The 25,163-nt window shown below is 40.7% G+C and overlaps 10 protein-coding genes across 10 annotated transcripts; 5 read left to right on the forward strand and 5 right to left on the reverse strand.

Annotated features, from left to right (window-relative positions):
• Positions 1-451: 451 nt before the first annotated feature.
• Positions 452-1,395, forward strand: VTP21DRAFT_849 (uncharacterized protein; the record flags this gene model as incomplete). Its single annotated transcript, XM_069399345.1, has 3 exons — positions 452-501; positions 571-999; positions 1,131-1,395. The coding sequence occupies 3 exons, from the start codon at positions 452-454 to the stop codon at positions 1,393-1,395; spliced, it is 744 nt and encodes a 247-aa protein (XP_069251738.1).
• A 351-nt stretch (positions 1,396-1,746) lies between these two features.
• Positions 1,747-4,686, reverse strand: VTP21DRAFT_850 (uncharacterized protein; the record flags this gene model as incomplete). Its single annotated transcript, XM_069399357.1, has 6 exons — positions 1,747-2,135; positions 2,210-3,750; positions 3,830-4,277; positions 4,356-4,392; positions 4,467-4,583; positions 4,669-4,686. 6 exons carry the CDS (start codon positions 4,684-4,686, stop codon positions 1,747-1,749), a joined length of 2,550 nt encoding a protein of 849 aa, XP_069251739.1.
• A 252-nt stretch (positions 4,687-4,938) lies between these two features.
• VTP21DRAFT_851 (uncharacterized protein) lies at positions 4,939-6,468 on the forward strand (the record flags this gene model as incomplete). The annotated part of the gene is made up of 1 exon (XM_069399368.1): positions 4,939-6,468. The coding sequence occupies one exon, from the start codon at positions 4,939-4,941 to the stop codon at positions 6,466-6,468; it is 1,530 nt and encodes a 509-aa protein (XP_069251740.1).
• Positions 6,469-6,695: 227 nt separating this feature from the next.
• VTP21DRAFT_852 (uncharacterized protein) lies at positions 6,696-8,550 on the reverse strand (the record flags this gene model as incomplete). The annotated part of the gene is made up of 10 exons (XM_069399379.1): positions 6,696-6,889; positions 6,947-7,169; positions 7,240-7,331; positions 7,400-7,546; positions 7,617-7,751; positions 7,811-7,871; positions 7,931-8,029; positions 8,096-8,185; positions 8,244-8,350; positions 8,412-8,550. The coding sequence occupies 10 exons, from the start codon at positions 8,548-8,550 to the stop codon at positions 6,696-6,698; spliced, it is 1,287 nt and encodes a 428-aa protein (XP_069251741.1).
• A 197-nt stretch (positions 8,551-8,747) lies between these two features.
• On the forward strand, positions 8,748-12,339 carry VTP21DRAFT_853 (uncharacterized protein; the record flags this gene model as incomplete). Its single annotated transcript, XM_069399390.1, has 18 exons — positions 8,748-8,882; positions 8,981-9,118; positions 9,185-9,292; positions 9,349-9,495; positions 9,557-9,636; positions 9,700-9,811; positions 9,869-10,050; positions 10,112-10,203; positions 10,269-10,471; positions 10,538-10,612; positions 10,680-10,808; positions 10,872-10,962; positions 11,031-11,112; positions 11,179-11,251; positions 11,318-11,744; positions 11,807-11,998; positions 12,062-12,207; positions 12,283-12,339. 18 exons carry the CDS (start codon positions 8,748-8,750, stop codon positions 12,337-12,339), a joined length of 2,469 nt encoding a protein of 822 aa, XP_069251742.1.
• Positions 12,340-12,763: 424 nt separating this feature from the next.
• On the forward strand, positions 12,764-14,990 carry VTP21DRAFT_854 (uncharacterized protein; the record flags this gene model as incomplete). The annotated part of the gene is made up of 2 exons (XM_069399401.1): positions 12,764-13,385; positions 13,639-14,990. 2 exons carry the CDS (start codon positions 12,764-12,766, stop codon positions 14,988-14,990), a joined length of 1,974 nt encoding a protein of 657 aa, XP_069251743.1.
• Positions 14,991-16,140: 1,150 nt separating this feature from the next.
• Positions 16,141-16,855, reverse strand: VTP21DRAFT_855 (uncharacterized protein; the record flags this gene model as incomplete). The annotated part of the gene is made up of 2 exons (XM_069399412.1): positions 16,141-16,345; positions 16,818-16,855. 2 exons carry the CDS (start codon positions 16,853-16,855, stop codon positions 16,141-16,143), a joined length of 243 nt encoding a protein of 80 aa, XP_069251744.1.
• A 691-nt stretch (positions 16,856-17,546) lies between these two features.
• VTP21DRAFT_856 (uncharacterized protein) lies at positions 17,547-18,665 on the reverse strand (the record flags this gene model as incomplete). Its single annotated transcript, XM_069399423.1, has 4 exons — positions 17,547-17,864; positions 17,933-18,040; positions 18,109-18,462; positions 18,543-18,665. 4 exons carry the CDS (start codon positions 18,663-18,665, stop codon positions 17,547-17,549), a joined length of 903 nt encoding a protein of 300 aa, XP_069251745.1.
• A 428-nt stretch (positions 18,666-19,093) lies between these two features.
• Positions 19,094-21,095, forward strand: VTP21DRAFT_857 (uncharacterized protein; the record flags this gene model as incomplete). Its single annotated transcript, XM_069399434.1, has 11 exons — positions 19,094-19,333; positions 19,392-19,622; positions 19,688-19,902; positions 19,993-20,039; positions 20,100-20,178; positions 20,246-20,372; positions 20,446-20,513; positions 20,574-20,698; positions 20,761-20,837; positions 20,905-20,985; positions 21,051-21,095. The coding sequence occupies 11 exons, from the start codon at positions 19,094-19,096 to the stop codon at positions 21,093-21,095; spliced, it is 1,335 nt and encodes a 444-aa protein (XP_069251746.1).
• A 214-nt stretch (positions 21,096-21,309) lies between these two features.
• VTP21DRAFT_858 (uncharacterized protein) lies at positions 21,310-24,657 on the reverse strand (the record flags this gene model as incomplete). Its single annotated transcript, XM_069399445.1, has 12 exons — positions 21,310-21,686; positions 21,760-21,928; positions 21,983-22,127; positions 22,212-22,988; positions 23,084-23,205; positions 23,270-23,860; positions 23,924-23,940; positions 24,004-24,037; positions 24,099-24,162; positions 24,226-24,269; positions 24,335-24,487; positions 24,550-24,657. 12 exons carry the CDS (start codon positions 24,655-24,657, stop codon positions 21,310-21,312), a joined length of 2,601 nt encoding a protein of 866 aa, XP_069251747.1.
• Between the last annotated feature and the right edge of the window lie 506 nt (positions 24,658-25,163).

A 25,163-nucleotide genomic window follows, 5' to 3' on the forward strand; every position in this document is an offset into this window, starting at 1 on the left:
ATTTGGGAGAGTGGATGCTTTGTAATTGCTACCTTTATTTATTTATTCATCCTCTACCCCACTTATTCTATCTATAGTATGAATTTTATCTATTATATTTTCTGTAGAGAAGTATTCCTTATATGACGTACAATATATCGCCTATTTATTACCACACTCTTATTTATTTTTCTTTTATTCATTTTTTTCAAGTGGGAATCCTTCCAGAAATTTCAGCTGGCAATGTGTAGTGCTAGGGAAATTTAAAGCTAGAATCTCCCAAGCTGATTAAAAACCCAATACTAATCACCGATTTGCAATTATTCCAGCTCGATCTAAACAGTCCTCAAAAATTAAAGTTAAATGGAGACAAACGCCGAAGATTTTCAACTACGCCAGCTTCATTTATTTAATATCCTTTTGCCACACGCAGGCTCTCGTTTTCATCTCCCCCATTAGTGAGAGGCAAGCCATGGACAAGTACATTGCAAAAAAACTCATCCGGCACAATGCAGATAAGCTGTGAGCGATATGCCTAATGCTAGCTCATTAGTAGCTTCAATTAATTTTTTTCTTTTGCTGATACAATAGAGGATGGCTCGCACCTCCTGAGCTCAAGTACTCACAGCCTCCCCCTGAACCCAAATTCTCTCTGTTCCGCCGAAACCGGCCCGCCGAGAATCAGCCGCCAAGCCTTCCAGCAAGGGATGCGAAAATCCTCAAGAGAGTTAAACGGCGAGCTAATCTGCTTGATGCAGGACTCCAGATTTGCTGTTGCCGCATTGGGATCGATCCCATTATTGGGATGATTCCTGTGGTGGGAGACTTTATTGCTCTGCTTCTGGCATGGGACATGATCCGAATGGCAAAGCAGGCAGATTTGCCGGATAGAATTGTAATGCAGATGTATACCAACGTAGCTGTAGACTTTGTCATTGGACTTGTGCCCGCTCTGGGGGACCTCTTCGACTTTTTGTTTAAAGCCAATTTAAGAAACAGCGTAGTGCTTGAAAATTACTTGTAGGTTATCTTCTGTGGCATATCGTCTATCGATTCTGTCCATTTTCTTCATTTTCCACCCCCATATAGCTTCGCCTGTGCATCACTAAGTCTATTTTACTTAAACTTCTAATTCTCCTTTGTTTTACCAGATGGGAACGGACACTCGGCCTCGATAAACAGTCCAAGAGCAAGAACAAGGGGAAAGAGGGCGGGGCAATTGATATGACTGAGGTACCCAAGGATGGCCCCAGCACCTCGAATGCTCCAGGTTCGTCCACTGCAGAGACTGGGCCCACTTCCTCCGCACATGCGCCAAACACCGGTGCGCCGGTAGCCGCCTCCACCAATAACGAAGTATTGCCTCCGCCTGCGTCTTCGAAACCTGCAAGTAAAAAGTGGTGGCAAAATGCATAGCCGACTTTCTCTATGGCCCACGCCTTTCATATATTCTCTTGGCTCTAATTTCCTCTATACTAGTTTGAAACAACTCATCTCTTTTGATTCTGCGAGTGTATCTATATGTTTGTCTTTCGTCATGTTGTTCCATAAGATATTTCCGTTATTAATCTGAATAGAAGATTTTCCATATTTCCCATGATCTATTCAAAATAAAAATATATAATATAATAATACTTTTAAAAAACATATATTTTCCCTCACAAAAAGCAAACAAAAGAAAGTAAGAAGTAATGTGAAAAAGCTCGTACTTTTTAACCAGAAAAAAAAAAAAAAAACAACGGGAAAATCCTTGCTGGCTTTCCGAATTTATTCATCTTCAGCTTCTTCCTGCTCTTCCTCTTCCTCAATCTCCTCCACGGGTTCCTCTGCCGCTTCTTTAGGCAATTCCTCCTCTACTTGATCTTCAACGACTTCCTCCTCATGGTGTCCATCCACTCCGTTCGATCCGAGCTCTACAAACTGCTCCGGGTGTGACACAGGGTCTGCCAAAGATTCTGCGATCTTCTCCTTTCCTTCCTTCATCAACGCTTCCCTCCACAACTTAACTTCTTCTGTTACGCGCTCTGGCTTGTATGTTCGTGCAAGTATCGCGGCCTCGGGCAGTCGCTCGGTTTCGTTCAGCAGATCAATACAACTATCCACCCGACCCAGAGCCCAAAGACACGCAAATCTGATGTTATTCTTGCCATCGGCAGCTAAGAAAAAAAGAAAATAGATAAATATATGCACCATAGACTAACTCTATTATGTCAATGTAAAGAACATTTACCTGCCATGTTGGCAACTTCCTCCAAACCGCGTGCATTACCAGTAGCACTATGCAACAACATCAATCCACCCAAATCTTTTGCCCGCGTCATGCATTCTTCCGCAAGGGTGAATTTCCATGCGGCCAGGGCACAATCGGCGACTGCTCGCCACTTCACTTCTTGGTTAGCTTCGCGTGCAATTGCAATCGCATCCTCAAGGCGGTTCAATTGTAAAGCCAGCTCAAACTTGTGCTCAATGTCAGTCGATACCTCCAGCGCAAGCTCCTTGAGGTCTTGGCTCTCGAGGAAACGGGCAATGCGATTGCGCTGATCTGACGGTACCGATGGGAGTAGCCGCTCTGCAGTTTCAAAGTCACCACGAAGAATTGCGGTTTGATACTCGACCACAGTTAAGGACAGAGCATAGCTGTATATGTTGATGTCTTTATCCGCGAGGTATATCCGGTTGTCACGGGGGATGTAGGCCAAGAGATACATTGGCGAGTCGAAGTGGCTGATGGTGTAGGTTTGACCTCCAACCAGGTAGTTCATTCGGTTCGAACCAGTCGTGTAAATGAAGCAATCGCCCACCCAGGTACCCGTTCGCACACTATCGGATATTTCGGTCACAAATTCCAAAGCTTCCTCCACGCCTTCTTCGCCCACCTCACCGCCACTCTCAACGAACTGCATATAGGCCTGGCGATTGTACCGCAAAACGTAGAAAGTGTCCTCGCAAGCAATCACCACAAGGTCACCCTCGTCCGACCAGTAGACATTATTCGACGCAACATCAACCCGACGTACGCATAATCCCGAATCCCAGTCGTAGAAGGAGAGGAAGCTCCCACCCCGAATACCTAGCAGAGCGCCACCGTAGATACCTTCAGCCGCGTAACCAAGCCGTCCCAAGAGGGGCTTTTCTTTGAAGTTTTTATAAACCTTTACTGAGCTTGTTGATTCTCGAACCGCATATACGTTTGAGTCGGATGCCCACACAAAATCAAGCCCTGCGCCGAAGCTCTTGTTACGCCATGCAAGCGCGGTGTAAATAATATATTCCCCATCACCGCAAACGACCACGAAACGTCCGTTAGGGCTATGCTTCAGTGTTTGTGGGTACACTTCACAACTTCCCAGACCCTTGATCGGTAGTGTTAGACGCTCTCCATCTTTAATATTTTCCATAGCGTCGATTCCCGCTTTGACATTGGCGGTTTGCACCTCACTGTGCTTGGCCCAAATAATTTTGCCACCGCTGTCCATAGAAACAGCAGGCTCTTCCCGCCCTAGTTTAACACACACTGTGCCCTCATCGAAACCGAATGCGACGTCATTCGACCCTTTCAAATACGCGACAGCCCATGCTCTCTCAAGGCCGTAGTTAAGAGTGTTTTCGAGGCGGTATGTGTTGGCATGCCATAGACGTACACTTCCATCCTCACTACCCGAAATAATTAATGGCAACTCTGGGTGGAAGCATGCAAATGTTACATTTTGCGTGTGACCTTCTAGGGTTTGCACACAGGATTTATTCTGGTAGTCCCAAATTTTAACGAGTCTAAATAGTTGAAGTGTTAGTTTTTTTTTTTTGAAAAAATCCAAAAATAGAGTATTAATAGGGGAAAAAAGGAACTTACTTATCATCGGCGCCGGAAACAAGGTAGGGCTTATCTCCCCCATGATAGTAATCCGCGTAGTTTACTCCCTTATCGTGGCCTTCGAGAGTAAAGTTTGGAATGGGGGATCCAAGAGACCACACTTTGATTGTTTTATCCAAACACGCAGAAACGAAAGTATTGGTGTCCTTGGGATTGAATGCAAGGGACATAACATAGTGAGTATGACCTTCGAATACTTGCATGCACTTCCATCCCTTTTCCCAATCCCACAGACGAATAGTCATATCATCTGAGCCAGAAAGAACAAGGGGTTGCGTCGGATGCACAGCAAGACATCGGATGTAATCTGGATGTGCTTCAAAACTTGTGACTTTTTCATGGGTATTATAGTTGAATACACGGATCTGCATATCATCTGATCCGACAATGAACCAATTCTTGCGTGCGATGAACCTGCCGGCACGAACTAATTATCGACGTTTTGAAATATTTTGTCATGCTTAAACGTAAGGTATTATAAAAAAGAAAGTGCAAGCGAATTTACCTGGTACATCTGCCACCTCAAATGTCTTCACGAGATTCTGGGTAAACGATGATGAAAAATATCGAGATTAGATTAAAAATTACACTCTTACAACTAAATCCTATTAACTACCTGGGTTTCATGATTCCAAATGTGAACTTTTCCGTCGTATAAACTAACCAAGAGCCATGGCTCGGTTGGATGAAAGTCTATGCATTTCACACGATCAGATCGCGAATAAAGCTTTCTCTGTATTTAGCATAAAAATGATGAGCACCATGAAAGAAAATTCAGCGAAAAATTTCAGATGAATGCGTTAATAAAGAAAATTCACCTTGATGTCCAGCCTCATCTTTTTTCAATGAAGAATAATTTGCCCAAATGAGAGTAGAGCAAAGTCTGCGATAGACGTCGTGTCTGAATAAAATCGAGAGAAAAAATCGCGTTCGGGGTTAAGCGATGGTGGGATATTTGCAGATTTTGTGAGGTCATTGTTTGTTTATTCGAGATATGAATGGGGATAGCTATTCATGATTCTAAAGGATTGGTATCGAATTTTATATTAGAGTAGATTTCTCACTAGTAAAAAAAGTATGAGACAGTGATGCGTGGTCTTATTCAAAAGTTACGGCACCATGTTAACCGCCTGGATCACTATACACGCCCTGTTTCTAGTTTGAAAGATACACCGCTCGCATTAAACCGAGCGGTTCGGCCCATCCACGAGGAATATGGCAGAGTCGTTGCCAATCTTCAATCGAAGCCTTTTCTTACTTTGAACACTTACAACCGCATGCTTGAATACCATGGCCTTGCAAATCGGTTAACTCCAAGAGAATTCCCAATGGAAAAGGCAGAGCGGATATTGGTTGCGATGCAAGCGCAAGGTGTGCAACCCGATTACCATACCTATCTGCATCTGATGCGTGGCTATGCCCGCACAAGGGAATTTGACAGCCCGCGCGAAAACAAACGTCTCGATAAGGCGTTGGCCGTTTTTTACCGTATGCAATCATCGGGCGTGCCATTAGTCGATCAGCGTCCTTTCCAGGCCCTCTTCGAGGCATGTCTTCCGCACACAATTACCTTTAATTCAGATTACTTTTTAATAAATCGTAAGCGTCGGCACAACCTCCAGCAGCCACCTTGGGTCGATCCGCGAATATTCGATATCGAGCGCATTATGATTGAGGCTGGAATCCCTCATGATCGTGTCACACTTAAGACTTTTCTTACGTGTTTGGGGCTATCCGGGTTGTACGTGTCAATGTGGAGCAGATGGCGGGGATTGTACTATGCAGGCATTCGCCGGGATGAAGGATTATACCAGCGAGTATTAGCATTGGCATCATTGGACCCTGAAGCATCACAATATGCGCTCTCGGTTGTGCTTAACTCTATGCGAAGAGAAAGCCCGCCTGTCCAAATGAGTGTATTACTGTATGAAACTCTTCTTGACTGTGCTAATACCGCTCAAGATGAAAATCATGCGCGCTCCATTGCAAAAGAGATTAGGGAGAACTCAGAATTTGCTAAGAATGATCGACTACAATCCGCAATTGCCGAGACATTCCTCTCCATACATGGATTGGAGAGCGAAGGGCTTGCGCTATGTGATCAGTTACTTAATGCGGGCTGTATTTCGACGATTCGAAGTAGCTTGTGGGTAGCATTCGCCGATTTCTTCGCTCGCAAAGAGCCAGCCCTTGTTGAGGACATATTTCAGCGGTTCGTTCTGTGGCGAAATAAATCTCTTGCAGAGAAGCAGAAGAAAACTAGAGAAACGAGTGTCACTCTGCCTAATTCAACGAGCCAATTCCCAACTGGACCTTATGTCGCTGTGGATCTTGAGATGATTCATCTGTATCTCCGAAGGTTACTTGACAGCCAAAATCTCGGTCTTGCGACGGAGGCTTTGAAAGCTTTTGCGGATCAGTTCTCTCCAGAGCAGAGCATTTATCTACGACGACAAATGCTACAGGATTATGTGGAAATGGCAAGGCGACAAGAGCGAAAAGAGGATGCATTGTGGGCGTTGAACCACCTGGGCGATCGCGTTCTCGGGTCTAATAGTAAATACCGACATTGGACTAGGTTTACAAAGTGGAAACTGGGTGAAGCAGCTTCCTGGTAATTTTTTTTATATAAATTTATTAGAATTTCTTTTCCCTTTGTATCACAACCCCTCTTGCTCCTATTTTCTCTGCATTATTCTCTATTTTATAAAAATAGCACTTTTTGTATGCTGATAGATATTTACAATTTTTTTCTTGTCTTCCTCCCCTGAAAAATATAATCGCCATTTACGTGAGAGACATCTATAATCAACTCTTTCAAAAGTGAAGATTTTATTGCCGCATTTCACGCAATTATATCATATTTCCGAACACAACCATCATATTTATCTCTCCCAGCCAAATACACTACTCGACGACGATCATAGGAATGCACACGGACCCCCATTACGGGATCCATATCAAACCCAGTAAACTCTTGTACTGAACGTAGATTGCTCGCATCTAGCAATGACGAGGTGCGAAAAGCTGATCCACCTCCTATTATTTTAAAGTTAGCTACTTACTCAGTCCTAAACTTTAGGAGAGACAAATTACCTTCAGCAACCAAAAGACTTGGGAACCCATCTTCATCCATAAAGTGAATATCATATATTGGGAATTCACTCCGCTGGAACGTGAGTAGCGCACTATTTAAATTGCGAACATCATAAACGGTGATAATGCCTTCGGCGGAACCAGTTGCTATGAGATTGAGTTCTGAAGCATAGCTACATGAGATAAGGGGAACAGAAAGTTGACTTGCATTTAAGTTGAAGATCTATTTAATAAATAGAGAAGCTATATGTTATTTTTTAAGTTCACCAAAGCTATTGCTTTAGAATCCAAACCTCATCCTTTGACGCTAAATCAATGCCTCTCAGTGACCCATCATCTAACGCCGCGACAACTAACTTATCCTGTGTTTCAACTTCTCTTGTATCTACAGAAAGTAATTACATGTTATAAAAATTTATCCCATGAAGAGAACATAGTATAATGTTAAATCACCAAGATTATAATTGTCTTGAGAAGCTGAACCTTCCATTCGGATTCCAAGGGCAATCTTATTTACTGGACAACTATAATTTCCCATTGTCCTAATGGTATCGGCAGATGCGCACTCCCAAAGTCTTATTGTACCGTCTCTAGAAGATGCTGAATATAGAAAGAAATTATATGAGGCGTTAAATGATGACAGTTGGGATTTGAACCTTTGTAAATTTACATAGCACATTCCGTCCTCTTACAATAATGGCTGTATCAAGCACTCCCATTTTGTGACCTTTTAGCGTGACCGGGCAAGAGCCATCCAAAACTGACCAAATCTTGAGTTGGAAATCGGTGGCCCCGCTTAAGATTACTTATCCGTTTATAGTGTGAATATAATAGCTTAGCCTGAATATCATGTAAGAGAAATACCTTGTCCTGAAGGGAAGAAACGACAGGTGGTTATATCCCCGACATGTCCTCTGAGCTCTCGCTTTATCAAATCAATACTTGAATTTTGGATTCTAGAGCTGAATTAAACTATTATTTTACCCGTATATCCCCGGTACTTGTGTCTCCAATCTTCAAGTTTCCATTGTCCCCGCCAACAACAAAGAGTTCTCCTCCTGGAGAAATATCCAAACTTGTATACTATACAAGAAAATTAGCAGTGTTGTATAATAGTAATAAAGCCGTGGATATAGATATAAAACTTACAGGATTTTTTTCATTCTTAAATGAAGCGGCGGGAGCACTGATAGTTACGTTCTCGATTTCAAAAGAAGGGCAGGAGATTCTAAATGATTTCTAGGGCAATACTACACATTTAGTTATTATTGAGATATGTTATTACAATTGTACTAACATCGTGAATCCGTTGGACTTGTATGCTATTTTCACCCTCCATCTCGACATAAATAGGCTCAGATTGATTTTTATATACCTGTACTGATCCATGTACAGAGGGAGTACCTATATCAAACCGAAATAAATCAGATCGGGGAAAATTTGCAATAGGCTCAAAAAACTTAACCTTTCCTGTAGCAGGAAACCCAAAACGAATCAGTTCTTGTTTTGCCGGAAGCTACATCATCCACTACACTCTCCCAATCAGATTGAACGGATACGTAAGGAAGCAGACTAACCGAAGCTGACGACATTTGTACTGGCATGTTGAATTTAATATGGGAGATATTTCAACCCAATGCCACGTATCATTATAACGATAATTTTTAATCTGCGAAAGAGGCGCAGGTACCAAATTTCACCCTGAATCGTGGAGTAAGTTGAATTGAGGATCAAAGCTTGAAAAGACTTAAAGCTAATCGCGGTTCAGGATTCTAAATAACTCATTAACGAATCGCGTTGCATGGCATATCTCTTTAAAACTCTCTCTCTTGTTGGACTAGGCTCCAGCATTCCCGCATTTCCATATAATATTGGGGATAAAGTAGAGTGGTATGAAGGCGAATCGATTTGGACATTATATCATGGTACGAAGAGAGTAAGTTTATACATCTGCCATCATTACTTCTGCATTTTTATAATGGATTCACATTTTATCATATTTACAATATTTAAATTGTTGACATCTCTATATAGGAAGATGGATCACCGTGCTCTATCTTTGGATTTGACTGCATTCGACAGCGCGACAAAATTCCGTTAGCCAAAAATGCATTCAAGAAAATGCGCACGATGCGGCACCCTGATCTCTTGAAGTATATTGATGGAGTAGAAGTAAGCTAGAATTTAAACCATGCCCATCTATTTTTTATCATTGATTTACCATCATAATTTGTGTAGACAGAAAATTATATATATATCGTCACAGATCCGGTAGAACCTTTGCAAGACCAGCTGAAGCAAAATCCAGATTCAAGTCTTAAACTTTGGGGATTGTATAAAATATCGGTAATAACTCTTCTGATAATGGGGTTCTATGCAAATATTTATTTGAACATCCATAGAATGCATTAAAATTCCTGAACAAGGATTGCGGAGTATGTCATGGTAACATCAGAATATCCTCTATCTTCACCAACAAGGCTGGAGAATGGAAGTTAGGAGGATTTGAGCTAATGAGTTCTATGCAAGAAGAAAGCCCAGTCATTCTGGTATTTCCATTTGATATACCGTATTCTACGAGAATATTTTTTTATATTCCTATTTTTTTAGACATACGGTGGGCTTGTTCCAGAATCGGCAAGATATGCCGCACCAGAAATTGCAAAAGGCGGATGGTCAGGGATTAAAGAGTATATATTATTTACTCTATATATTTTAACTGGTTTGATTCACGAATCAACTTATTAAACTAGTCACAATATTTCTGCTTATGATGCATGGCAATTCGCATGCCTTATCTATGAAGTATACAATGGCGTCTTCAGTTCACAGGATCAACTTCGCGCGGTTGGCTCTATTCCTAGTGTACGTAATTCCACCCCGAGCCATCCTAGCTACTTCTGCTAATCTTATATTTTTTAGAAAATGCATGGTGAATACAAAGCACTTTTAAACCCGAGCCCACGTACCCGCCCTGATGTTACGCGCTTCATTGACTTTGGCTTGCGGCAAAATGGCTATTTTCAAGACAATCTGATACAAGTAAATCTCTTTTTGGAGAATCTTGCTATGAAAGACACAAAGGAAAAGGAAGCATTTTACAAGTAAATATCTGAAATCTGGTGAAATGTATTGTACCAGTTTGCTAACTTTGTTTAACTGCAGGAAATTAGATGGGATAATTGACAAACTGCCGTCTGAAATTTGTAAATATAAGATTCTCAACGAACTTATCAATGCTTTCGAATACGGCTCAGGTAACATAAACATTCTATTTTTTTTCATCTGGTACGATAAGAGTATAGCTATTTATTTAACATAGGTGGGGCTAAAGTTTTAGGACCAATTATGAAGATTGGTGCATCTCTGTCAGATGAGGAATACGAAAAAACAATTGTGAATTCAATAGTCAAAATGTTTGCATCTCCTGATCGCGCAATTCGCCTTGGCTTGCTTGAGAACCTTGCTTCGTTTGTGGACCACCTGAGCAATAAAACTGTGAATGATAAGATTTATTCCCACGTGGTAAGTAGATATTTCATCCCCACACCAAAGGGCCAAAATCAATGACTGACATGTATTCTTGCATAGGCAACTGGATTTTCGGATACTGTGCCTCTTATTCGAGAGTGGACTGTGAAGAGCATTTTGTTATTAGCGCCAAAGGTAATTAAGCGGAAATGAATAGACGCTTAATGCTAATTAACCTTATGGTGATTTTACTTTAATACAGTTAAGTGATAAAAACATCAACTACGACTTACTTCGTCACATGGGTAAATTACAAATGGATGAGGAACCCGGAATTAGAACAAATACCACTATATGCTTGGGAAAAATTAGCAAATATATGAATGATTCGGTATGTATTTGGTCAGAAAATTCTTGATCTCTGAATCAGATTTTGATTTTTTGATCGATTTAGACGAAGAAAAAGGTGCTAATTCCTGGATTCACGAGAGGGCTGCGAGACCCATTCCCACATGCACGAGTTGCAAGTTTAATGGCCTTAAGTGGTAAGTAATTTTCCGTCATATCATTTTTCGTTGCACCTGCCCATTACTAAATCTATACTCTATAATAGCTACTTGTGAATATTATGATGCCGCCGACATATCAAGTAAAATCATCCCTTGTATCTCGCTAGCCCTAGTTGACAAAGAAAAGTAAGATAATTTGTTTGGAGTTACTGTTTTTTATCATGGTTTATATTAAATTGAGCTTCTAAATAGAATTGTGCGGAACCAGGCATTCAAAGCAATTGATATTTTTATTAAGCGTGCTGAGAAACTGGCCGAATCTATGGTAATTTGAATTTCCCCCACCCCCCTGCTATACCGCCACTTTCTCTAACCGTTCGATGCTACATAGCCGGAAACTGCTGAGCCCGACCACGGCGCAGCCAATAACCAAAGCTCTCTGCAATCGAACCAATCTGGAGTGACTTCTTCCACAACTCTTAGTAGTAGTGCAGTTGATCTTGCCGGATGGGCGGTTACCTCACTAACAAAAAAGTTGGCGGGCGGAGACGATTCACTTCTCGCAACAGCAGCTGCCGTCGCAATTGGCTCTGCCGCTGGTACCATTAATGGAAATGGGCAAGAACAGTTAAATTCACAAATTTCTCCGGTAAATGGAAAGTTTTCCCGAGGAATTGCGGATCTACAACCAGCACCCACGCAGGCTAGCACTGTTACCCGCTCGTTCACACATTTAAGCGCACCACCATCAAACGAGGGTGATGGGTGGGGCGATGACGAAGACCTGTTTGGATTTGGCGATGGAGCAGAGGGTTGGGGTAATCTTTACTTATCTATTACACTATTTGGAAGTACATTGACAATATTTCTGAATGGACAGAACCAATGGAAGATGAGCCGCCATTTATAGAAGTCCCTGATATTTCCACTTTGCATGTCACATCGTCAACGCCATCATATACAAGAAACACTAGTCCCCTCAATAATACCTCTACCACAACTACATCTACAACGAAAACTTCTTCTGCGAAGGCTTCTAGTGGAATGAAGCTACCATCAAAGAGTGTCAATGGTAACTAAATCTAGGCTTGAACCTCTATTTGCCATTTTTTCATGCGTAATTTTCTTGGTTTAGCGATCCCCGATGGGTGGGATTTCGAAGATGATGAAATGGGAGGATGGGAAGACACATCACCTAAGCCAACGACTTCTTCGTCTACCCGTTTGAGTAAAGAAGAGCGTGCGTCAATGCTTCAGCGGAAGCGCGAGGAGCGCCGAGAGGTAAGCACGGTTTTTCTTTTCCCCTACTCAGACCTCAGTTTTTGTTAATATTTTTGGTCTCTTTTGCGCCTATAGAAAATGGCAGAATTGCGAGAGCAGAAGAAGAAAGCAAGCGGGGTCGTTAGAAAATAGCAAAAATTATAAAACATTTATATAAACCCAGTTAATATTTAGTCGAATGCAGTATTACCGACTAGTGTCCCATATCATCTAATAAATAAACGAACTCTTTGAGTCGATCTCTATGGAAGTTAAAAATTCGATGGTAACAATGTCCTTATTAGGTTTAGATTTGAGTTTTACTTGCTTTTATTCACGAAAAAAAAAAAAGTAAATGTGGAGTGTGAAATAGATTGGGCCAGGACCTAATTTCGAACTATTTGCTTTTTGCAAGAAGCAAACTCCGAGCAAACCAGTTGAATAAGCATTCTCCTACTTTCCTATTTATTGTTTTATTCCAGGGCCTTAATAGAACTATTCTATAGCAGCAGTATATAAACGCTCCTCCTCGTGAAGGTCATCCAATTGCGGGATAGCATGAAATGAGTGCACCATTATGTGGACCGCAACTCCGGCAGACACGCACCCTCCCAACAATGAGCGCGGTCCAGCTGCACGAACCCTACTGGAGCTCGACGCCGATATCTTTCCCTTAATCCTCGACTATCTCGACGCTAGAAGCATAACACATCTCTCTCGCACGAATCGATTTTTTTATGCTGAATGCCGCAAATACCTTGCTTTTCATTCTGCTCAATGGATCCTCTCCCCATCTGCAACCCACAACTCCCCTCCCGCATTACATGCCCGCGGCGCTGCACTCGTTGGTATGGAGCTGTACGTACCCTTTCTGACCACGACCCCTGCTTGCTATATCCTCGACTTGAAGACTATGCAGTGGCGCATAGCTCAGGTGCACATTGATAACGACCTCGAGTTTCGCCCGTTCGTAGCTCCTGTTGTAAGTGTAGGACGAAAACTTTATCTATTCGGTGGGCGCAAGTTCAGGCCATATCAACTATCAAATGACCTGTATGTGCTTGATACGGAAACGATGCATTTACGGCGATTGACCGATATTCACGGCACACCACCAAAACCGCGCCATGAGCACTCATTTGATGTAGTCTTGAACCGATACCTGATCACGTTCGGGGGGATAGTAAACCGATCTCTAGGTAGGAACAAGTCGAGTGGATTGGAAACTGTGCAAGCTTGAAGAGCTCATTTTCCCTTGATTTATAGAATTTTTTTTCCAATTATACCCCTTATATTCTTTTATTAATTTCTAATTTTTTCTTGATAATTTTTGCGGGCAAACTTTCATTCAAATATGGAGTAGAATGATAAAAGTGCTAGCAATAATACCCGATGGATTGACACTATGAAAGTTCGTTTTTGGCTTATTAACTTATGCTATCATTTTTATAGGTGAGAACGATGTATTTGTCTTCGATATAGACGAGGAGGTTTGGCACGAGCCCATGGTCCAAGGTCAGAAGCCCTATCTGCGATTTGGGCACTCAACAGCTGTAATCGATCAATACCTCTACGTATATGGCGGAACTCAGCTTTATAGTCACGATTCGAGCATAGTATTTGATGATTTTTATCGTCTTGACTGCAGTTCTTTTCAGTGGCACAAAATTGATTGGTACCATGGGGGTAGCGAAGAGCAATCTGTGATTTCGGCCACTGGCCCATCGCCCCTGGAACGTTTCGAGTGCGGAATGGTGGCAGTGGGACAAAAGCTCTTAATTTTCGGTGGGCGAACATTCACAATGGATAGCAATGACCGTGCAATCTTGGTAGACTACCCGCTGCAAACAGTGGACATCTACCACACCCGCAGCTCACATTGGTCGCGTCTCATTGTGAACGGGTGTAACGATGGGGCAGAAATGATATGTGCACAGGATCTAACATGCATGGTTGTGCCGCCTATGGGATTTTCAGATGGACAAGAAAAATATGTTCTAGTGATCGGGCAACAAAAATCCGTCACGTCCAGTAGCTCAGGTGAGAGTCAGATGAGCGAAGGATCCACTGGGGGATGGGAGGCGCATTCCCCCCCTGCAGAAGCTTCTGCTTCCCTGTCTTCATCCTCATCGAGCTCTTCCGCAGGAAAGCGATCCGTGTTGTCTCCACAGCTATATTCAACCTCTTTACCTTTCTCTTCCCCTAGTTCAGCCACTATCGTGGGTCGCTCCGTCCTCACACCTTCTACTTGCGCTCAACCTCACGAAGGGGTAGCCAAGCCCTGCCCGGATACTATTTTAGAAGACGTTGAAAAAGAGATTGAAGAGGAAATGGAAGATATGCTATTTTCCGTTGAGCCTTACGAAGTCGACAAATCAAGCCCAGTTGGTAACTATTTCGATCCAATCGTCGGGCATGTGAACGAGATATTATATCACGATGATAAAGACGAGGACAATTCTTCCTCTTCGATCCAGACTCAATTTTTGGCCGAATCCCCTTCTACATACCAATCGCACAATTACCCAACTCCCTCCTTTAATCCCTCCACATCGGGTGTGCAGCAGTCAATACCCCAAGCACCTCTATTACCCCTGGCCACGACATCTTCTCTACCTCATGCGCCAGCTTCAAGCTTCCACCAACAGCTTTCTATGTCGCAGCCCCCTTCACATCAGCACGCTAATACATCAGGATGCGATTCAAGTGGGTCGGAGGTCTTTTGGCAGGATAAAGACGGCAAATTCACTCTGACGATGTTTTGTTCATTTCTGAAACTAGATCATTCGATAAACCCTTTATGACACTTTATTATAAAACTGCGTCACTTTTGTTTGCTTGCTATATATAGATTCTGGTAATAATATTCCTTTTTTAAAATGTATTATATTTCTGCATTGAAGGTTGGCAAATAAAAATATTCGAATTACTTAGAGCAATGATGCTTTCATTGTTGATAATATAAACAAATGGGATTAAATAATGATTCCTTTTTCTAAGGCTCTTTCCTCGAAGTTTCGCATTTTTAAGATTTGACATTCAATAGTTGTTCAAACCCTATGATTTAGACCTTCTTGTAACAATTCTTAAATTCATTATTTTATGGCTATAATACTGCATGTGGTCAGATTTTCAACACAATGCCCTCGGTTATATCCTTATTGAATAACTGCGTTGGTCATAACAATGTGATTGATCAGACACTTTTTCGGAGATGAATCGTAGATTGTTAAGAAAATAGGACAAGCGGTAATGATATCTTTACATAACAAAAAGATAGATCGAACAAGTCAATCCGAGAGAGGATGCGTTGTTAGAGTTCAGCCTGAATATTCACAAAATAATCTGAGAACTAGACTCTCAAGACATTAGGATTAATAATATTTCACAGGTATAAGATCGAAATTAAATGGAAAAAAAGCGTAGATGTAGGCTGAAGAAATAGAGCTGTTAAGTCGAAAACTATTTTTGTGCAGCTCGTGGCTCAAGTATACATATTTATTCGCAATTTAAAAGTGCGTTGGATAGGGTATTAAGCATCCATTATTACTGAGTTTTATTTTCTTGCGCATAGAATAATCGCAAATCTACAACTGATAGTGCAAGAGAATACTTAAAAATAAAGTAGATTTTTCTAGCATTCTACACTCTCAGAGGTAGAAACAAGATGATTTAGGATAAGAACAGTTAAACAACTACAAAAATAGTATATATAGAAATTTTCAACCAATAATATTTTTTCCCTATAAGGGCGCGAGAACCTGCGTCTTGTGTTTCAGCCAATAAGGCTCCCCGAAAAAGTCTGTAAAAATTGGGTTATAAATTGACTTGGCGAATATCCATTTCAAGGAATTGCCTGTGGTGGAGTTGGTAATTGTTAGCTCAATAACAACAAAGCCGTGGGTTCAATCCAGTTAGTCGGCAACATTCACGAGTTGCTGTGACCAAGTGGGACTAAGGTGGATGGATGCGTGTGCTGGCGGGCTTAATAACCATAGCTCGGATAGCGACGTTGTCCGCATTGAGTTGGGTGTGTGCATTCTCTCCTTGGCGTAGGCCGATGAGAGGAGGTACTTGAATACCGGGGAACCACCAGAGGCCAGAAATGGAGCATGGGAAACTCGGAGCACTCATCGGCAATGGGATAGCAATGTCAAGGCTGTTCGTAAGTTATGGTTACCGTTCAACATACACAGACTACCATTTTGTTTTTTGACTTATTTTTATTTAAAACGAATTCCTACACTACACTATGATGAAAATAATTTCAATAGCATCGATATATTATAGCTTTCATTGACAAAAACTTGCGTTAAACCAAAGCTTGATGTAATATAATGCCTATATTCATTACTTTTCTTCCAGCTAATTGTGACATAGCAGTTAGTTTTGCCTTCTTTTCTGCTTATTCTTGTTTATTGTTTTCTTCATTCCAAATTTCCTTCGGGTTTGCTTTTGCACTTTTGTAGGAGGGGATACGAAATCGTCCTCATCATTTGGCAGGAGCAGTTGAACAAGTGAACAAGGACGTAACGAGTTGTTTGTAAGCCTTTTCGATACTTTCTTAGACAATAGAAGAGACTGAGGAGGAGACGTTTCCATTGGTGTAATCTGATTCTGCGTATTTTTACTTTACAAGTAGCAGTATAGCAATAGTAAGAATGCGCATATATTCAAGATAAAACATAATTCAAATGATGCTTCACCTTCGGATTTTTGCTTCAGGTATTGTCTCTTCTATGAATATAAGCAAAAAACTTGGTTGCGCTTCTAAGTTCGAATCCTATCTCTTGATGGACCCTGAAAGGATCGCTTGTGATATAATTTCTTTCGCAAGCTAGCGAGTGGTTTCCAGCCTTTTAATAGAAGAGCACTAGCTATATATATTTTGGTTTCTTGTAACGTTTTAAACCGATATTTGAACTCGAGTAACCTGGATATCCTTTTTATAATTCTCTGCCTTCTCGAGGAATCTCTGAAAGCTGTTTTCTCTGATTAAATTTTTTCCCATTATATGCGCGTGCGCATTTATGGTAAACTTGGTGTAATATCTTGCGAAGAATCCAACAAGATTGGAAAGGCCGGTTTCAGAGAGAAGGGATGCATTTATTGAAACAGGCCTATTTGCTTTTAATAGCATTCGATCAATTAAGAGCAGTCACGGTAATGTTGCCGTTCCTATGAATTGAGAATAATTTCTAGATCAATATTTACTTAACATAATTTTATTGCTTGGTAATAAAAAGACAAATCCTAGTGAGAAATAAAATATATAATGGCTTTGTGAATTTACAAAAAGAAAAAACAGTTTATAAAGAGAAGGAAAAAAAAAAATATGATTAAAAATTTAACAGTTACACTTATGAAACATAGCGGGTAAATGTTCCCATTGTAAGATAGTTCCCTTTTTTCTCTTCTTTATCTTTGCGGAATATGGAGCGAATGGCTGCAGATTCTCTCTTTTGTTTGGCCTTTAGTTCCTCTGTGACTTTAGCTGCAATGGCCGCTGCTCCTAATGGGGCACTATCGAGTGCAATTTTCTTCTCAATTGAAGCATCAGAGCCGCTTCCCGAGGAGGGCGGGGTTGGAGGTGATTTGCGTTTCACACCTGTCTCCACACCATTAGCTGACACATCAGTGCCTAATTTTTCTTTTTTCTTCGATTTCTTCTTTTCTTTCTGCGAGAGAGAAAAATCAATCCGTAAGTAAAATATCCATAGCGTGTAAATAAAAATAATTGATATACCTTTGAAGCCATCGCCTTTCTCGTCTCCATTGCCAAGCGCATCTTTTCTAGTTCCTCCGGCTTGGGATTAATAACAATAATGTCATCTTCGATAAATTCCTTATTGCACTACAAGAATGTTTGCGAAGATATTATTAATGAGTATTCTATCCGCATAATTATTATATATTGCTTACATTTAAACAAAGATTTGAAGGAACCTCCTTCAATGCCTGCTCCGAAAGCACACAACCGCAGGTTGCAAAATATATGAACCTGTGATTGCCATTCATTTCTCGTTGAGTCACGGGGCATACAAATTGTGCAGTCATAGTGTGATTGGTAGCAATTACCGGTCTACTTGTACTTTTCTCATTGTATGCAGGATTTAGTGTTAAATTCAGTGTAACAACATCTTTAAGAGAGCGTATATGACTGCAAATTTTATCGGCATCGCCATAGGTACTATTGTCGAGAAGATACTCGATTACGGCATCACGATTGTAGAGTTTTCCTAATCCGCACGATACTACTGGTAGATCAAGAAGTTTCTATAATGAAAAAAAAATTATTTAAATGAATCATCAATAGAAAACGAAGAAAAGTTGATCAAAGAGATTTGCAAAATTACCTTAGATAATGCGCAGTAAAACCATTGAGCTATTTGTTGTGCATTTTGATCGGGTCTTTCTTCCTTCTTCTTTTCCTTTACTAACTCGTGGCGTCTAGGGATTGAGCCTCCGTCGTTTCCCATGTTAATTTATCTCCAAGATCAAGTTGATCTAAAGTCTGAAGAGGCTTTTATAAGATCAGCTACTGCGCCACCAACCAATCATCTCTCTTTATATGTACTTATTGTAACAAAGATTTCAAGAGCAAATGCGGACAGTTGTAACCAATGGGACAGCACTTATTGAAATATTCCACTAGAACGCAAACCCTATGATATAGGATAAGTTCTCTATTAACACATGCGATTACTAGAATCTAGTTGTCAATACCAGAAAAATTTGGGATATCCAAAGCGAGACATAGGAAACTTCGGAGTTGAAAATTTAAACTTTAGAGCTATCCCTGAAAGATATATCACCCTCAACCAGTAAAACAAGTCACATTCTGGAGAAATACATCACTATTGACAAAAGTTAATTGCCACCCTGGTTTCCTATATGATCGTTAGTCATGGAACAGCATTTATTAAATCTTATCTCAGCATCCAAGAAGGGTTTACACGAAGGAGAAGCTTTCTGCTCCAAAGCCAACATTTGCGTCGAAGAATGCCGGTCTAACTACAAAGGAGTTGGACGATCATGGCCGAAGCTCAAGTGGCTACACGATCAGCTCTCACAGCAATTGTTCGTTATTGAGCAGGCGGTTGCCATAGCTTCAACTCAGCGTGATAATTTTAATGCTTATTATAAAGTATATATAACAAAGTCGCAATGGTTCCCAGCAACTTTTTTAAAATAATTTTTAATAGTTTAAGCAAGACGATTTGGCGAATGCGATAGAAGCAGTAAATTCTATCCTCGAAAAACTGAAAAAAAGAAAAGTGGACGAAAAGTTTTTGCAGAATCGCATAATTAATAGCAGCGATGGGAAGATTGAATCGCCTAATTCTTCCCGCGAGTCCACCCTCTTCGATTTCGTTGATGAACATAGTGTTCATGAGCTGCGGGAGCGGACGGTAACGGAATTGAAAGAAATCCATGTAAGCATCGCTGATTTAAACTGTAATCTTTGTTACAAAGTATCATTATATTTTTTTATTTTTAGAAACTTTCGAATCAGAACGATGCTGTTGCTCAATCACTAATTTTACATCTCGATCAGTTTCGATCCAGTATGGTTGGAAACTCAATGTCACTTGAAGATTCGGGGTTGAAGTTTGCGAAAGAAAAGATGCTGATGCAAATGCAGGAAACCAATGCTATGGCCGAAGTTCTAATGTATTTGACCAAGCACTACGATAAATTGCATGAAGCTTTAAGGTAAATATCTTTTTTTGTGAATAGATTTTTGATTGAAAAGGCAAGTTGCAGTAATACGGGTTAAATTTAATGAAAAAAATTGATTTATAGGAATATAAAGGTAAATAATTATCACAGTGAGAGGATAGACATCGCAAGTGAGTATCGTTCTCTACGACAAACCCATATTTCAAAATCTCATTCTATAATATAAACAGATTTAGAAAGAGGCGTAGATGAGCTTCCGGCCATCATTAAAGAGTTAGAAGAATCACTACGAATAATCGAGTTAGCAAGGTGGCTACAATTTTGCAACTTAATGTTATCTTTAATTGAATGACTTTATGACGACCTGTTTATCTAGTGAGGATGTGCGAATTCGCCGCAATGTCTATGAAGCTTCTCTTAAAGATGCTATCAAATTATTTACACAAGTGGAGAGCTTCTCGCGAGATTTAGAGGAATTTTCCGCCCATCTCAAGATCATCCAAGTAATAAATCTATTCTAATCATTTTGAACTAGAATGGATTCAATTAACTGACGATGATTAAATTCTTATTAAGGCCAATTTTCTAGAACGGCAGCAAATTGTTGAACGCTATATTGAAGAGATGTGGAACCTTGCTGGCTGGTAAGCTTATTTATCTCGCATATACATCCAAGTATATATAAGTTTCTTATTTAACTATAGGTACGAGGAGTTTGCACTTTCTTACGAACACCTCCTTCTTGAAATCCAACGCCGCCATATAATTCGGCAGCAGCATCAAAAGATGGTGGAAGACTACAGCAAAAGGTTACAAGAATTATACCTTGGTAAAACCGACTTCTTCCTTTAACCAATTTTTAGGATCATCAATTTAATTTTGTCCATGTAGGAGAAATTCAGCAACAAAAGAACTTCCTGGAGAGTCATGGGCGATATTTACCAATGGACCTCTGTCCTGCTATAATGGTATGGTTTGCAAATGATATCCTCTGTTCTTTCAAAGGCGGTAAAAATATATTCACTTTCTGTGCAGGAACCTCCTGCCAAATATGATATTATTGTTCAAATACAGCCTCCACATTTACCCGTAATAGATCAAGAAAATCTTGACGAGGTAAGACTTCGCCTCTTATGCTTGTTTAGGTTTGCGAATCTCATTCTATTTGTCTCTTCCTGCAGGCACATAATACCATATTGAGGTCGCGGCAGCGACCTTCCAACTAGTATGAAGTCGTCTCCACCTTATCTGGTACACTCTTGTAGTTATACTATCTCGTGCTTTTTATTGTATTTATATTGCATCTTGCTGCTGAGTTTCAAATTATAGATTTATTGAGTTATTCAAACATCATACACGGAGCAGTGAACACATTCGCTCCCAAACGTTGGCTATATACAAATGCACCTCGCCATTCAAACCACGCAAATAAATAAATTATCATTTCAGCAAAAATTCCTCTCTCTCCTCAATGCTTTGCCGTAACACACCTGTCAATATAATCTCTGAACTATAAATTGGCAGAGGGGGGTTATGCCCGGTAAAATCTCGCCAACGGCCACGATCTTCTTCGCACGAAATAATAATTAGGTTATCAGGGGACCATTGCCGACGAGGAGGCAGCCGTGTTAATAACTTTCCACCTGCGCATTCAATAACACTCTTCATCAATTCTGGCTTGGGTTCTGCACTAGGTGTCATGTAGATTTCAAGGCCAGCCAGAAGTTTATGTGTGCGTGCTTTAGCAAGGCTTGCCCTGAGTGAAAACTTGTAATTGCGCTCAGCAGCCTTGTCTTTTAGGAGATAGCTTTCTTCATCTATATTAAAATCAGAGTGACGTTGTATGTCATTCATCGCATTAATATCTTAGTTATCTAGTAGGGAGCTTACCAACTAGTCGCCCGTGCGATATGGAGTCCTTTACCCAATCATCCGAGAGGATGAAATGAGCAACTGACATCGCACATAAAAATTTTTCAGTACGCGCGACATGATGGGCAATTAGATGAGTGCACTCATGGGGTACTTTTGCCATTTTTGCGCCAAGAGCTTTGAGTCCCTAATAACCACGTGTCAGAAATGCCTACAAAAAATATATCTATTTCATCCCTACGTTGATTTGAGCATTGGTGGGCTTGCATCCTGTCCACAGCACCTTCACGTACTGCCTGTTTGTTCGCGAAGGAGAAATTCCCTGCGATGACGCGTCTCCAGTAGCAACCCGAATGGATCGTGAGGTGCGGGTTGGAGTAGATTCCCTATGTAAAATAAATGTAAATGTATTGTTATGCACATTCCAGACGTGCAATAAGTTTGTTTGAACTGTAGGATTAAACGCTTACCTCTCTGCTGTTATCTTCGTCTTCTTGCTCAAATCCTTACTGGGGGATTCGTCCCAACTCTGCTCCACAGCCCTGCGTTTCCTTTTCGTCTGAACTGATTTTTCTAATCCATTTCCTTCTTGCTCGCTTATTCCAGAATTCGGAGGTAATGCCCCAAAAGGTGATATTCCTTTGTTTTTTCCTCGGGAACTCATGATATTGTTATCGGGAGTTTGTTCTCTATTTGGAGTTCGACGTGAGATTGAAGGACTCTTGCGCTTCTGTGCCCGCATTTCGCTCTCAAATGCATTCATATCCGGCATTACCGTGTTGTGCAGTGCTTCTATAGCCGCAGAAGCCGCCTGTCTTCTGCGATAATCAATTGTTACTATTGCGCCTTCGCTGTTAGGGTGGATAGGTGCCATCCAGGTCAACTCAGCTGGAGTTTTCACATCCATAGTGTGCGGGATTTTCTCTATTGTACCAAATACAGCCTTTTTCTTTGTTGGCGTATGATACCGTTCATCCGTTCTGATCGCATTAGCCGTTGTGTTTTCTAAATTGTTTTTGGAATACGCAACCGTCCCTGGCAAGTTTGCGAACCACTGCGCGGCAATCTCACTTGGGATGTTGGTAGTACCAACAATATCACATAGGCCATTACCAAGCGGAAAGGTGGTATAGCGCTCTTTTGATATACTCTGACAAGCCCACTGCTGAAAAGACTCTTCGAGCCAAAGATGATTGACGACATTTACATTCCAATCTTGTGCCTTTTTGAATTTTTCTCCATTTTGACTAGTCATATAAACAAAAAGTGGCATAGATGAAACTAAGCTCTGGAAGCAAAACTCCTTGGTCAATTCAAATTAGAAGACTACAATTATATTTACCTGGCACATACAAGATGGGTGTTCTTTATTGTCATGTGAGGAGTATAAGTAGCACCTATCATTGCTATCATCTTCTTGAGATATTCTCGTGCAGGGCCAAAATAATTAGAAACAGTGATAATCTAATATCAAACAGAGATAATCATCAATAGAAATGGTATTCCATTCTAGTGAAACGGTACTTACGTAATTGCTGAACTCAGGACATGGGTCCGTGGGGATAGGATAATTTAATAGCTGTAACTTAGGCGACACCAATTTCTCTCTCGTCAAGATGTGAACTACCCAGTGTAGCGAGCCAACAAGTTTTCCATCCCTTGATGCCTGTACATATTCTGATCCGGATCTATACTTACAGACCAAACAGTCGACGGAGTCCCGTTCATATCCGGCTTCAGCTGGGACGATGATGGCACCTGCCTTTTCAAGAGCAGTCTCAAAACTGCGGCGCATATCGGCACTAATACGAAGGCTACTTGATAGAAGGAAACGCACGTCTTTAAGAAAATTTTCTTTGGGAACAGGAAGCTGGATGTTTTGGTTAGCAAGTGGAGTAAGGACAGAAGATTTCTGTCCTGCCGCAGAAGTGGACTTTTGGTTGGATCCGCTCGTATTCTGCTGATCCAGTCCAAAGCCAACTTGCAATACAGGTGGATCGGGAAAGAGATAAGGAGTATCAGGAAGTAGACGATGAAGCCGAAAGCAGTCATTAAACCAGTGCGGTAGGATGATTTTGATTAAGGAATCAGAATGTGCTTTTGCCCTGTCATATTTTTCCTAGTGAATGGACATCATCAATGAGAATAAACACATCAAAATCTATTCGACTCAATCGCATACTCCGTCCGGAGCCAATACTATAAGGTGGGTAACATCGCTTGTTAAACTTGTGCGCCATTGTCCTCCAAGCGCCTCTATACCTCCGAATATTTTCTCCACGTCGCCTTGGGGGATCTAAAATTTTAATAAATATGTTATAGTTGACAGAGTGCGTATAGGTCGGAAATTCTCATACCCCAGATGTTGTAACGACTATCCCAGAGAAAATTTTCTCCTGTTCTGGCGAATAACACTCGGGTCTGGTTGTTAAATTAATATAATAATTAGAATCAGAGATGATGAAGATCAATGTTGAAGATTACTTGGGAAGCGACTTGTGCTTGACGGCATTTTCCACCCATAAAGGCTTTTTGTAAGCAATACAACAAATATATCATCAATCTTTATAATGCTGCTTGGATAATGGCTTACCGTAACGATCGACACATTTACAGCTTTTGCTTTTTCCGCCATCGGGAAATCCATGTCATTTGCCACGATATGGGTAGTTAGTGCAAGATCCGGGAGATTATCGACTTGTAATGGCGCAGGTTTGGCACCATTTGCATCAAGTAGTTGAGCCAGCTATTTTAGGTGTCGATAAGAGAATGCAATTTAGAGGTTTAATAATCAGACTTTAAACATACTCGATGTTTTTCAATGTTTCCCAGACGCGGATGCAAAAAGTATGAAACATGGAAAAAAAGCGGTGAATCCGTATCCTTGTCGGCCCTTTCACCTTTTATTTGGTCCATTCTTGAATTTAATGGAGAGAAGGCTGAACACTTCTCTTGTCACGTCAAAAACTATAACCTCGTATGAACGAATTCACGAAAATACGCGTTCATCATAAATTAAAATGTGGCTTCAGTATCTTGGTGGCTTGTATTTGGCTGAATTTTAAGGGTGACTTAGAGTATATACTCGAATTAATAATCAATTAAAAAAATTAAGCTCAACCACTCTATTGTCATTTTGACTTATTCAATCTTTCCTCCTGCTATTTTTATTTTCGATATTGGGGACACGATCGAATATGTTCCAAATCAACGTTGATTTCAGGCTGAAAATCAGAAATGTCGCATTAGTCTAAATTAAATCGATCTTTTAGTTTACGTGTTTTATCTTTTCAATTCTTTTTCTTTTGTTTTTATTCTCCTGTGATGCTATAATATTCAGTGGAATTTACTCTCTTTATTAATAATGTCGCATTAACACTTTTAATCCACTCATTTCGTTTTGGATTTCCTTGTTCCAACTT

The sequence above is a fragment of the Calcarisporiella thermophila genome, assembly GCF_041956535.1.
Source record: "Calcarisporiella thermophila strain CBS 279.70 unplaced genomic scaffold VTP21scaffold_10, whole genome shotgun sequence".
In the NCBI taxonomy this organism is placed as follows: Eukaryota; Fungi; Calcarisporiellomycota; class Calcarisporiellomycetes; order Calcarisporiellales; family Calcarisporiellaceae; genus Calcarisporiella; species Calcarisporiella thermophila.